At 49.7% G+C, this 14251-nt stretch overlaps 1 protein-coding gene across 1 annotated transcript; it reads left to right on the forward strand.

Moving 5' to 3' along the window:
• The first annotated feature begins 1647 nt into the window (after positions 1 to 1647).
• AMER3 (APC membrane recruitment protein 3) lies at positions 1648 to 14002 on the forward strand. The gene is made up of 2 exons (XM_023259187.2): positions 1648 to 2486; positions 8243 to 14002. Exon 2 carries the CDS (start codon positions 8263 to 8265, stop codon positions 10639 to 10641), a length of 2379 nt encoding a protein of 792 aa, XP_023114955.2. The 5' UTR covers positions 1648 to 2486; positions 8243 to 8262; the 3' UTR covers positions 10642 to 14002.
• Positions 14003 to 14251: the final 249 nt, after the last annotated feature.

The raw sequence follows: 14251 nt of genomic DNA on the forward strand, positions 1-14251 counted from the left end.
TTGTGTTCAGTCAACTGAAATCTTTTGGGTCTTTCAGAAAGCAAGGGTTATGGCCAGAAGGTCTGAGACCCGCTGGCCAATCAAGAGGACAGGGAGCAAGGTCAGAGAACCCTAAGGGCTCATGCCAGGGATGAAAAGAGTTACAGCCATGGCCCAAAAATGTTGTGAGGTCTGATAAGAAAACTAAGTGTGTTATAAAAATTACATAAAGGAAGTTTACAATAGGACACTATTAAAGAAAAATCATCAGTAGTTTCTGAACTGGGAAATCTTGCTGTGAAAGATCATTCCAGGGGATCCTTGGAGAAGACCTGATCCCATATCTTTGGGAAAGAAAAAAATTATATATTATAAATTATACACATAGTTTGTTTTGTTACCTAAAAGTATATTTTATATTATTTAAAAAATTTTTCTAATGTTCATTTATTCTTGAGAGAGAGACAGAAACAGAGCATGAGCATAGGAGAGGCAGATACAGAATCCAAAGCAGGCTCCAGGCTCTGAGCTGTCAGCACAGAGCCTGATGCGGGGTTTGAACACACAAGCTGTGAGATTATGACCTGAGCTGAAGTCGGACACTCAACCGACTGAGCCACCCACCTGCCCCTAAAAGTAAGGATGTTTTAAAATTCTCTGAGGATGAGAGTACATGGCTTAGAATAGCTCTCATTGGCCCAAGGGTGACAGGTTCAGATGGAAAAGAGCAATTATCACCCACTGGAAGAAGTTAAGCCCATAATTATCCTCAAAACAGGAGAAAATTAAGAAAAATATAAAGTCCTTGTAATGCAGAAGATGGAAGATCCTAACAGAAGAAAGTAACGTTTGTTAACTTCAGCTAGTGAGGACTGTGGAGTCTGTGGGAGTCCTCCTCTTGATTCAGGGTGTATGTGGCGATGAAACATAGACCAGCCTTTGTTTCTACCTAACAGGGAAGAATTGACTGAGGGAAGTCTGATGGCCAGAACTGCCAGAAAAGGTCAGGACTACACCACAGGGAGAGGGGACACCTGGGGTCATCTTGCATCAGTCACTAGGTAGAAAGGCCCTTTAATAGCAAGAAATGCAATTAATTAGGTGGACTTATCCAAAGGTGGTGGCAGACACTCTCTGGAGGAGGGGACAGCAGTGAGAAGCCTCTTGACTCTAGGGTGAAATGATCTCAAGATGACTATAAAGAAGGTTGATGGGTTATGCCAAAGACAGCCCACACCAACATGACACACCCTGTGTCTAGAGGGTTTTTTGGACATGGGGACGAGGTGGAGACCATCAGGCTGAAAGGAATTCATGGTCTTTGTCATTTGCCCTAGTCCTGACCTCTTTTGGGTCTCAACCCAAGGCTGGACTAGGCGACCCCTGAGTCCTTCCTTCCATCATTCACTGCCTGCACTCACCCCTGTTGTGTGGGATCAGCCATCACCACCACCCGGATCTCTGTCTCCCTTACACACTCCTGAGGGATAGGCAGCTTCAGCACCAGCTGTGCGCTCCCGCCCCTCTCCACCCCACACACCTTCCCCCATGGTCCTGGCACCGCTCCCAGAGCCATCCAGAAGTTATTTAATCCTTACTTTATTCCTTTCCCACCATCAGGTCCTTGGTCCTGAGCTCAGAGGGGAGAGTCCCCACAACATTTCTGCTCTTCCCCACAAAACTGCAGGGCAAAGCACCGGCTGACTTCACACAGTAAGTACTTGTAAGGGAAGCGCTTTAAGGGAAGCGTTCCATTAGTAATACAATTCGGTACAAGAAAGGCACTCTGTAAAAAAGGTTCTGTAAAACTCAGCCCTGCATCCCGAGACTGGACTGCCACTTCTTCCAAGCCAGCCAGGAAGGAATCTTGAGTAGGAATCTTTAACTAGGCCCCGTGTGGGATTAAATCTGCCTGGGCGCTACCGGCTGCAGGGATTAGTGCACCCATACCTGTGAGCTCTAAGGGGTTCAGACCGCCGCGCAGGCGTGCAGTCGCGGACCAGGAGAGACCATTGGGCGTCTGTACATCCTGGCAGCTCTGGCAGCAAGGCCTGAAGGATGTAAAACCACAGCGCTGCGGGGAGACAGACAAACAGAGACAGAGACCGGGAGAAATACTAACAAAGCGAGACCGAGCGGGGCCCAAGCGGTGGCGGCACAAGGAGGCTGCAGTTCTCCGGAAGCATCCCCCACCCAGGCCCAGAGCCCTTCATCTCGCCCACTGCTTCGCTGGGGGCGCCTGCCTCTCTGGCGAGCTGGCTCCCGGCCCGGCTCCGCCCCCGCCCCAGTGCTCTCCCGCAGCTTAACCCTCGCCTGCCCGCCTCCTGACGCAGCCGCCCAACCCCTCCAGCCGCTGCGGGCGGGCTCTGGCCCTCCTCCTCCCCCACTTGGCGGGGACGCGCGGCGCCGGGAGCTGACCGTGGTGCTGAGCTCCGTGCGCGGCTCGGGAGCGGCTCCCGGCCCTGCCAAGGACCCTTGCTGCGACTACTCCCGGCCGGCCACCAGCGGTAAGTCGCCAACGGCCCTCCGATGTAGACTTGGAGGAAAGATTTGGGGGGAATTTTTGTGCGTTATTTCGCGCAGTGGACGGGCTGAGTGGAGGAACCAGGGTCTGCACCCTCTCAACCCTGCGGTGTCCTGCGTGGCTGATGAGGAATCTGGGGTCTGAGGGAGACCCTTTTAGGTCTGGCTACGGGAGGGGAGAGACCCCTTGCGCGCGGATGCAGGGGATGGGAAAGAATAGATTAGATTCAAGACCGATTTTCTTTCAGTTGAGCAGCCCAGGAACACCTAGAGACTCCCTTTAGAGGAGGTGGGCCAGAACCTTCGCTCCCTAAAGGGCCCTTTGTCTCCCTGACGTGGGGGTTGGGTGAATTGGTGATGTTTTCACTGCGGATTCTATTTCTGCTTCATTCCCCAACCCACACCCACCCCATAACACGAGGCTTTCTCTCCCCACAATAGCCTTCACTCCATCCATCCTGAAGGTTTTGGCTTAGACAGGTACCTTCTACAGAGATAAACTATGGCCCCATTTATAGCCTCTCACCCTGGCCCCAATGTCCTGGATGTCCCTGGGCAAGGCTCCCCTCTGAGGCTTTTGCTTTCTAATCACTATTCACCTCTTTGTATGTCTAGGCTTCTGGTTTTACTGGATGTTGGGGGCGGGGCCGGAGAAGGCATGGCAATGCCAAAACTATTAGTCAAAATGTTTGTATCTCCAACCACTTCTGTTACATATGTGTACCTGAGCGATTTTTATTTTCATCCATGAAACACTCAGTCACTTTCATGTTAAAAAAAAGAAAGAAGAGCACAGAATTACCTTCCCAAAGGAAAAAAAAATGTAGGCAGTTGAGCTAAAGTTATTTATCATGTAGAAAAGCAGCCATTAGAATTACTTCATTTGCTCAGTTTGTAATAAATCCATATGCAAGTGCATTCTTTGTGTAAGGTGCTGAGAGGAAAGGTTTACATACATGAGCAGTCTCTGTCACTACTTTCAGCTAGACCCTGCTCTGGCTCCTAATCTGTATTTTTTTAATTTTTATTTTTTTAATGTTTACTTATTACTGAGAGACAGAAAGAGACAGAGCATGGGCATGGGAGGGGCAGAGAGAGGAGACACAGAATCCGAAGCAGGCTCTAGGCTCTGAGCTGTCAGCACAGAGCCCAAAATGGGGCTCGGGCCCACAAACTGAGAGATCATGACCTGAGCCAAAGTTGGATGCCTAACCAACTGAGCCACCCAGGCAGCCCTAAAAACTGAATATTAGCCATGTTACTCACCCTTGATGGCTGGATCTCATGGTGCATAGGATAAAAGCATGGTGCATATGCTCTCCATGGTGCATAGGATAAAAGCCAAGACCCTCCCTGTGACCTCAGGCAGAGTACAGTCTGCCCTGCCCATTTCCCAGCTTCATCCAGCTGCTCTGGCCACCTGGGCCTGCTTTCAGAGTTTTAAACATTCTTCCTCCTTTGCTCCTCAAGGCCTTTCTGCAGGATGTTCCCTCTGCCTGGAATATGCTTCCCACGTCTTTTGCCTGGTTGTCTTCAGCTGTCTTTTAGATCTTGGTTAAAATAGCACATCCGTGAATCAGAGTTGATTAAATAAAGTACATGGTATGGTTCTTGTTCTCGTGGAATTTGCAAGTTCATTTTAGAGATGAAGAACTCGGTCCAGGGTCTTGGTGTCACTGAGAACTGTCTTAAAGAATGATGTACATAAATTATGGAATTAAAAACTAGACTCAGTGTTCCATTTAGGAAACTTAGATGTAAATATATAGCTAAGATGTCTCAAAACATAAATACTTCATTTAAATAAGTAGTAGCTCACAGTTGACCACCATTGGAGTCCTGAATCTTAAAGAAGTTTTCAACCTCACTGGGGAGTTGCAAGACCAAGCAAGCACCAGAATGAGCAGCAAGTGATCCCTGAGTGTTATATACAAGAAGGCACCAAACCAGGAAAGGGACAGGCCTACTTTGTCCTTTGGGGAGGGATGTGGCACGTGGTAGAGGATTCTTTCTCAGGTTTCATGCTGGGATCCACTTAGGGGGTCTTTAGCCAGAGAGTTACAGAGCAGAGTGTACATTTTTGCAGCTGGGAACCTGGACATATTTGGCCTCTGCCCTTAGGCAATGACAGTGCCAGCATCTGGCTTTCCAGATAAATTCCATTCTGTCCCTGAGAACTGTCATGGAAGGAGACTGCTCAGCTTGTCTCCAGTTGGACAGTGAGGCCTCTGACCCCTCAGGGTGTTCCCACCCATGTCACATATGGGCCTCACATTTCCAGAGAGTCAGGCTCTGATAAAATATTTTAATGTGGAATGTGACCAGATTGAACATACACTGGATTTCACATGATTGCTCCAGTGTTTTGCAAGTCTCTCATTCATTATTCTGGACATTACCACTTATTGTCCCATCAATGTGCCAAAGTATTAAATGAACTCAAGAAATAGGTTTGGCAACATCAGTGACACCGAGTCTAGCCATCTTTAGCAGTGACTGCTATTCTGAGAGGCTATTTTCCAAGTTCAGAATGTGGTGAAATTTCTGGTTCTTCATGAGTTTAAATCAGTTCACTGAATTGAGAAATAAGAAATCAGCAGTTTCATTGATAGAGATCGATATCAAATGAACCACCTTAGTTCTTGTAGTTGCAAATTCTACACACAGTGAAGTAATCTTTGTCATGCTTACTTGAAATTATTTCCAAAAGTGTGTTAATAAAAATATTTTTCTAACATAGAATAGAGATCTCATAATAAAATATCTCCAAGATTTCTTGTCATAGAAAGTGTATGACCTTCAATTATAATTTTTCTGAATTTGTGTAAGCTGCACTTTGGTTTTTAATCTCCATTTTCATTGTGCTTTCAAAATTCTTCATAAGAGCACATTTAGTATTTGATTTTTAAGTTTCCCATGAAGAAGAGTTTGGGTTTTTGGTTCACAGAATGTCTGTTGTGGTTAAGAGCACATGACCAGAATCAGACAGGCTTGGTTTCAAATCTTAGTTCTGTCACTTACCACATGTGTGACCTGGGCCAATTGACTAACTTTTTTCGACCTTATTCTCTCTCCTTTGTAAAACGGAAGTTATGTCTCTTATATGGTTATAGGTGAAGAACTCACCTGGTTAGGTAGATGCAACCATGACTCAAATCTGGGTTCTCCAACTCCAGAGTCCAAATATTAACCACTATGCTGTGTAAAGAAAATTCATCAGAGCTAAGGAAGGACTTGTCTCAGCCACAGAGGACTGTGGTGAGTGAAAATGGGATTTGCAGGTATAGGGTAGGAAAGGCTTGGGCGCATGACACCTCATAGGAGGCAGAAAGGTAACTTGAAGCACTGTCCCACTGTCCAGGATGCTGTCACCAAGAGCTGAGCTGCTGCCAGAGCCAAGTCCAGGTTCTGTGGTTTTCCCTGGCATAGCACTTTCTCCTATCTTCCAGCCAAAAGTCCCAAGTGTCCCCCTGTAGGGGAGGAAGTGCTGCCCATGAGTGGGAGTAGGGTTGAGGCCAGTCAGCTTGTCCCTGTGAGCCCCTGCAGTGGCAGCTTTGTCACCACTTCTCATCTTCAGCTTTAATGTTGTCACCTGGGCTGTGAGGCAGCCCCTCTCTTCACCTCCAGGTCTTCATGTCTAAGCATTTGAGAGACTCTGAAGCTGACCCTGGTCAGCTCATAACTGTCAAGCAGCTTTCTGAAGGTAGCTGCAAAGCTTCCTGGGAAGTGGGTCTGAAAGGCAAGCAGGCTGACAGAGCCAATTGCCTTCACACCTGTGGTGTACGTCCCTCACAGGCTGTGCACCAGGGGCGGGGGTGGGGAGTGAATTCAGATGCTCCCTATGGAGAAGTCCTTATGAAAAGCCGAAGAGGGACACCTGGGGGGCTCAGTTGGTTAAGCTGCTGACTTTGGCTCAGGTCATGATCTCGCAGTTGGTGGGTTCAGCACCCATGTCACATGCCATGTGATGACAACTCAGAGTCTGGAGTCTGCTCAGATTCTGTGTCTCCCTCTCTCTCTGCCCCTCTCCTGCTCTCTCTTTCTCTTTCTGTCTCAAAAATAAACATTTAACAAAGTTTTTTTTAAGAAGAAAAAAAAAAAGAAAGTCAAAGAAACCATCCCCAAACTCTCTCTTCTAGTCTTTCCTTCACCAGACTGACAGGACTGACCCACAGGTCACTCACCACTCCCAGCTGCTGGCACAGACTGAGCTGTGAGCTGGGTACCTGTGAAGACACAGCAAGGGAGAGTCTGGGGAAGTTTGCAGGTGCTCTTGGACATCACCTTCTTTTGGTCTGGTCTTGGGGGTCTCCAAGCTCACCCCAAAGGCCACATGTTTAAAACTAGAGCCTTGCTTCCCTTTTTCAAACCAGCTCTTAGCACAGCCCCTTCCTCACCTTCACTCCACTCCCACTTCCTTACCGTTTCCCACTTTTCTTTGTCTGGATCAGTATTTACTGTTTCCTCATTGTTGATGACTTCTCTCTCTTTATTCAGTTGCCAAATCCTAGCATTTCTGCCTTTGAAAGGTCCTTATAACTTTACCTCTCTTTTTCATGCCTTTGACTGCAGTTTCCATCTGGATCTTATCTCCACATACTCAGACCACTTTAGTTGCCCTTTGTGAATCTTCTCTGCTCAAAGCTTCTCTCCTAATTTATTCTGTCCTCCACTTAGATATCAGATAAATGGTCTTAGACCACCAAATTCATTATGCCACTTTTTACACCCACCCACTCAGAAGACTTTTATAGCTCTTCGTTGATCTCAGAGTAAGGCCATACTCCCTAGCAATGCAAAAATGGTCAAGTTAACACTCCTATGTGGCTTCCCCCTCCCATACCAGGACAGACATCAATAGTCAACCACAACACCCTTTCCCATTGAACTCAGACTGGGCATTCATCTGGATGGCACTCTGGATGGCGTTCCAGGCATCAATGCCTCTCAGTTAAGATGTGCATAGAAGGTGATACCTGGCTGCTCTCCAGCCCATCATGTGTTGTGTCTATCTAATCTGTCTGATCCTGGCCTCATGCCTGCCTCCTCTCTTTTGCGTTCTACCATCATGCTGTCTCTCTTCTCAGTGCTCAAGCTCAACATGCACCATTAGATACTCAGCTGTGCCTTGCTGATGGTCTCTGTGTAGACCAAGTCTTACCTCCTCAGACAGATGCAATAGCCGTGAAGGGCAGTGTATGTGCCTCCCCTTCCAACTGATGAGCTACTCCATCCAGCCCAGGATACAGGCTTGGGTTTCCCTTTGAGTTTTGTCTCTTAGATGAAGGCAGGAACTTATTTGTTGAATCCTTTCCTCCACCACTTGAAAGAGCGATGATACTTCCCCCGTGAGGATGGGTGCTATTTGTAGAGTGCCTGGGCATAGAAATGGGAATCTGACTTGGCCAGACAAACTCTGAGATGATGCTTGGTTGAGTTGAGAGATCACAGACACAATAGAATCAGACCCCAGTCTGTCCTCATTTAGGCTCCTACTATGTGACTTTAGGCATGTGACTTAACTTCTCTGGGATCAGTTGTCTATGGAGCAATGAGCAGCCCTGGGGCAGTGAGTCTGGGTGGGGCCATCCCATCTCCCTCTCTCTTACCTCTGAAAGGATCCAAGTTTAGATGTCAGAGTTCAGCTCCAAAGCAACTATGTAAGCAGGGATAGGCAGAAGTCTTCTAGAACCATAGGCCTCCATCTTGGATACTAAGTGCCTCCTGTTTTCCTTCACAGCAGCCTGGGGCACTGGAAGCATGGAGCTGAAGAGAGGAAAGACCTTCATCAAATCCAGCCTGCAGATTTCCCATGAGAAACCCCCAGACCCAGCAGCCACTGCTCCAGTCAGGGAGGATGCAGGTCCCTGGTCAGTCTCACCAGGAGGGCAACAGCGGCCCTACAGTGAGAGAGCCCCACAGGTTAGTCCCAACGCCCAAGGATATGACAGATGCCCCAACAAGGGAGGGAAACCAGAACCCGAGGTGGGGGCTACAGCCTTCTGTGGGGCCACCTTCAAACTGGTACGAAAGAGCAAGACTCATGACAGTGTGCCTGGGGCTGGCAGGGTGAGTGCCACCACAGGGCACCTGGTGGGCAGCGCGAGTTTCCCAGGACCCTCTAGCAGCCAGCGCATGATTGACTACCGCCACTTTGTGCCCCAGATGCCTTTCGTGCCAGCTGTGGCCAAGAGCATACCAAGGAAGAGGATCTCCCTGAAACGACCTAAGAAGTGCTTTCGGAACCTATTCCACATTCGCAGAAACAAGACTGAGAACTTGGCCTCACTGGTAACCAAGAGGGAGAGCCTGTCCTCGCCTGGAGGCCCATCAGAGGCTGGAGGGCAGACAGACACAGGCTTCTTTCCCTTTGGTGAAGGACTGGGGCCAGATGGCCTATGTCAAGACCTATCTGACAGCGAGCTCCTGCCCGACTCTTCCTTTGACCTCTGTAGGGCCCTGTGTGAGGATGTGGCCTCACTCAAGAGCTTTGACTCTCTCACAGGCTGTGGGGAGATCTTTGCAGATGAAAGTTCCGTGCCATCCCTGGAACTGAACGAGGGCCTGGAGAGCCCAACTCAGGTATCACAGGCCCTTGAAAACAAAGTTCTTAGGGGCCCCTTCCAGGGCAGCATGGAACAGCTGGCATCACCCGCCCAAAATGAGATGTCTGACTTTGCCAAGTTCTGGGACAGTGTGAATCGCTCTGTGAGACAGCAGCATAGCACCCTACTGGGCCCATGGCTGGGGAGTCCCCAGGGGACAGATACAGACCGACCCAGGCTGGATACAGCTGGGCTTGCTGAGCTCCCCCTGTGTCCTTGCAGGGACCCCCACAGTGGCTCCAAAGCCAGCTCCATAGACACAGGTACCCCCAAGAGTGAACAGCCAGAATCTGTGTCCACAAGTGATGAAGGCTACTATGACTCCTTCTCACCTGGCCTCGAGGAGGATAAGAAGGAGGTTTCGAGCCCAGGCACACCTGCAGCTGCCTTCCCCCGGGATAGCTACAGTGGAGATGCCCTCTATGAGCTCTTCTATGACCCCAGCGAGGGCCCTGTTGGCCCAAGCCTGGATGATGACCTGTGTGTGTCTGAGAGTCTGTCAGGGCCAGCACTAGGAGCACCACTGTCCATGTGCAGCTTCCATGTGGGGGCAGAGGAGAACTTGGCCCCAACACCAGGTCCAGACCTGCTCAGCCAGAGCTTTTTGCAAAGCTCCTGGAAGGGCAAAGAGTGTCTGCTAAAGCTCTGTGACACTGAGCTTGCCATCACCATGGGCATTATCAATTGGCTTCGCCGTAGCCCTGAGCTCCGCACCCCGCCTGCCTCAGCCCCTGGGGATACTGCAACCTCACCCAGGGGACAGACAGAGAAACTGGAAGCTGGCTCTGAGCAAAAGAGCCCAGGTCCAGTGAAGCTGGAAGTCAGGGGGCCTGGGGCTTCAGATGCAGGTAGGACCATTGTGGGCTCAGTACCCAGCAGGCGGGAGCTGTGGGCACATTCGCTTACCAAGGGCCTACTTGCTGGAGAGAGCAAGGTCCTAGCAGGGCCTGAGCAGGTAACTAGCTCTCTGTCCAGGGACCCATCTCTGGAGTGTGTGCAGGTCTCTGGGGAAGGAGGGACACAAGGCTGCTATGAAGGCTTGTTCTCCCCTGTGGGGTCTGCAACCTCTGCAACAGACACTTGCAGCAAAAACAAAGTCTCAAACCTTTGGCCTAGCTCCCAGGAGCCCAGACCACCTGGGAATCTGGAGTATTTCCGAGGTTCTTGGAGGCCTGGTCCTGGGGAAAGCACCCTCGATGTAGAGCCCACCCTGACAGGCTGTGCGGCCCAGGTTGCAGCCCTGCAGATCCAACCAGACTGCCAACCCCCTACTAAACAGCCCCCAAGGCAGGACATGAGCAGTGGGCTCTGCAGGCAACCTCAAACCAGGGGCCCTGAAATTCTGCAGCAGAAACAGCCTAACAGCTTCCCTAGCGTGGCAGTTTCATGTGGCCTGCCCTCCCTGGGTAGTCCACTACACAGCTCACAGGACCAGAGGTGCCCAGGCCATGTTCTTGACCTCAGCCAGCTCAGGGTGGAGCACACCAGGATGGATGCCCAGTCTCGTGCCTCTGTGGAGGACCAGCCCCTGTAGCTCAACTCAAGGGCTGTGGAGCAGGGGCACACAGGGGCCAGCTGGACTTATAACCCCTCTTGGCCCTGCTACCCAGCTGAGACCCTGGGGCAAATTGCCAGGAATCCTGGACTTCACTTCCAAAAACCAGCACGAGTGAACCCCTTCTGCAAGTGTCCCAGAAAACTTCCTGGACCATAAGGGCCTCCCCTGAAACCAGCTGGAAGTAGGGGCCCTAGGCCATCCATGTTTGAGCCTCACGTGTAGCACAGACACCCAGTCACCAGGAACTGCATCTTTGTGGCCACATTCAAGAGAACTTAAGACCCAACTTTCCATCTTTGTCCCTGATGTAAGGACTATTGGGGGGTAGGAGGTGGCAGGACACAAGCAAGTGGAGCAGAGCATTTTAATATGGAGGCATCTATGCCTGAACCCACCAGTTCAGCCAGGCCAGATACTGGGTAGCCTAAGGCCAAGGACAGCTGAAAAGCTGCCATTGCTCTCAAAGTGTGCCTCACTGATTTCCCCACAGAGAAATGAAGACTCAAAACCCAGTTGGCTGTGAAGTGGCCACACCTGGCTTCTCCTTATACAGCATGTCATAGAGAGGAACTCAGGCTTGAAACTGATGGGGAGATAACAGAACATCCTATAAATCGGAGGTAGAGGGAGCCATGAAGTCTGCATAGGGGGTTGAGAATAATAATGTGTGATCCAAGGCTTACGGGTGGGATGCAGAGAATGGGATACAGGCAGGATAGGGGGCCACGGATGAGCTCAGGAATGCCCACTGGCCCCACACAAGCCTGATCTCTACCTCCAGGACAAGCAGCCACAATGTGCTGGGGCCCTGAAGGACTTCCCATGGGAGTAAGAAGCAGGACAGGTCTCATCTCAGTAAGAGCCTTGAATCAGCAGACACCATGTGTTACTGTGCAACCTTGCCAGGGCTAGCCAAACCCTGAAGATCCTGTGGGTATTGGTGAGTTCTCAATTACAAATCAGCCCGATAATTTCCCCAAACTTTCACTCTCTAAATGAAGCCAAGGATGGCAAAATATTCTTAGGGAAGAAGTTGATTGATTCTTCGCAACTCTGCCATTCTCATCCCTCCACAACTGTCAGCATCCTTGCCTCCCCCTTCAGGAAAACTTACCTTGGAATGAAGCTGCAACTCTCTCATCTTCCCAAAAGCCACAACAACATGCACAACACCAACTGTCCTGAATCTTGGAGTGAAAGGTGGCCCACATCTTCAGGAAGGGCAGGTGTCAGGATATTGGGTACAGCAACAGACCACACATCAAGGTTCTCTGTGATAAGATCCTACCTCACCTGACATGCTGCAGTGAGATGTAAAGGATGGCCACCACAGATACAAACCTGTTTCTAGAGGAAAGGTCATCAGAAAGGGATAGGTTAAGTGGGGATAGGGGAGAAATGCCAACCATAGGGATGCAGTCTGATAGCTGATCACAGGCTGGGGCCTCTCCTGATTGTCTGAGGCTTCATTTCAGGGTAGAAAATGCTCTTCCCTCATTAACAACTGCTTACTGGAGCCTACTGTGTGCTCCTATAGGCTGCTGACCAGGCCTATCTAGACCTTGGACACTGAGGAAAGACAGGGCCAGTCTTCCTGGGAAATCACACATGATGCTTCCTCTCAGGACCTCCACAAATGATTAGTGTTATTGAACTGTGCTGGGAACAGGTTACATGTGGAATAGTTTATCTCATCCCTGCATCAACCTGGATATAATTGTTGTCATCATTTTTCAGATATGGAGACCAAGGCACAGAGTGCTGATGTGACTTGCCCATGGATGCACACAGCTAGTGTGTGGGGTTGATGGGGTTTGAATCCCACACGTTGACTCCTAAGGCCCAGCTCTTCACGAGGTTCTAGAACTTCTCTTGCTGAGCTCCTGCAGCAAACACCTCTTTCAAAGCCTCCACTCTTCCCTTCTTTCAGGGCACAGATGTCTGAGCACTGTGTGGGTGCCAGCCACATGTCCCCCTGTAAGCAGGCTGAGTATCTCAATCAGTCATGGCCCTTATCACCTTGTACTGCACCTGAGCAGAGCAAGTGCTCAGTGCATATTTACTTGTTCAAATAATGAAATATCAAAAGGTTGCTTGTGGCTTTCTGATTTTTTAATTAAATGCGAGTCTTGTGTCTGGAGAGTAGCAGAGTTAAGGTTTTACCTTGGCAGAAGCTCTGATGGAACATTTCCTTGATGTGATGTGGTGACTGGTGGTGATGGAGGCAAATCCAGCCAGCTCCAAGAGCGTTGGGAGAGGCAGGAACTGGGGAGGTTCAGGCACAGTCAGGAGGGGCCTAGGGTCAGGATGACAGGACAAAAGTAGACCCAGGACCCAGAGGTTATGGTGAGGGTAGTCTACAGTGACACACAGCAGGGCAGGACAGACAAGGAACAGGTCCTGCCTCCTGAGAGAAACCCCCAACCCAGTGGCTCTCACTCTGGGAAGCATCTTAAGCAATCCTGACACCCTAGAAATTCTCATTCTCAGCAATGTTGGGGAAAGTCCCAGCAGTGGCCTGTTAGGCACCTTGCTGGGAGAATGGATGAGGCACTTCCCTTTCTCTTGTGTCCAGAGGGTCTGAGGAAGCCAAAGACCATCTCTCTCCACATCCCACCCCTTAGGCTGCCCTCCCCTGCAAGAGGGGTCCAGGCAGTGCCCGTCTGTCAGGGTTCTGCAGGCCTCAAGGATGTTCTCCAGGTGATCCATGGAGAGCATAGGATCGAACTGCAGGGCCAGCTCCTGGGTTCAGTGCCTAGCCCAGTGTTAGGAGTAGCAGAGGCCTATGAGCCATTTTCAGAATTCCGGTCATTTTTTACTCTCTCATTCACATGGCTATAGAGGTTATAGGAGCTTGTTTCTCCCATATAAAGTAAAATCCTGAGAAGTACGTCTAATTGTTGCAGCCCATAAATATTCCACAGAGTCTGACTCACCTAGGGTCATACAGTGGCAAGTAGAGAGCTGGGGCTCACCCTGGGGCCTGTGAACTATGCCTTTCAAACATCCAGTCTTCCAGGGTTGCATGGGGAAATGGGAGGTGCTGGGAGGAGGCCAGGCAGCCTCCAAGACTGCCCTAAATGTGGTGGTGGCCTGGACCTACAGCAGAGTAACCTGGAGTACACCAGGGGGCAAGGCAGAGAACAGGGGGGAGGTGATGAAAACAGGTAAAGACCAGCACATGCTAAGGAAGAGCCTGTGGACTACATCAGGGGATACTTCTTACCTTTCCTGGTTTCTTATTTTATTTTACTTTTTATGGAATGGGGATAAATAAGCAGGATACAGAACTCAAAAGACACAGAAGAGAAGACAATAAAAAGTAAGTCTCTCCTTCTTTTATCCTTCTGTTGTTTTGATTACAAAATTTATTCCCATTTACTACAAACAATCCAAACAAAGCAAAGTGCTGAGCCTCCACTTCCTGGAGCTTCTTGAACACTGGGTATGTCCTCAGACCCTTTTTATGCCCATGAAATAAACACACATGAATGTTAATCTTTTTTACTGCACAGTGCATCACAGACATCTTCTTAGCAGGTGCCAGCAGCAGGCAGTTTCTCCATTCTCTTAAACAATTCCACAG

The sequence above is a fragment of the Felis catus genome, chromosome C1 (genome assembly GCF_018350175.1).
Source record: "Felis catus isolate Fca126 chromosome C1, F.catus_Fca126_mat1.0, whole genome shotgun sequence".
NCBI lineage: Eukaryota > Metazoa > Chordata > Mammalia > Carnivora > Felidae > Felis > Felis catus.

Coding starts and splice junctions, on each gene's coding strand:
- AMER3 (XM_023259187.2), top strand. CDS start 8,263: ATGGAGCTGAAGAGAGGAAAGACCTTCATCAAATCCAGCCTGCAGATT.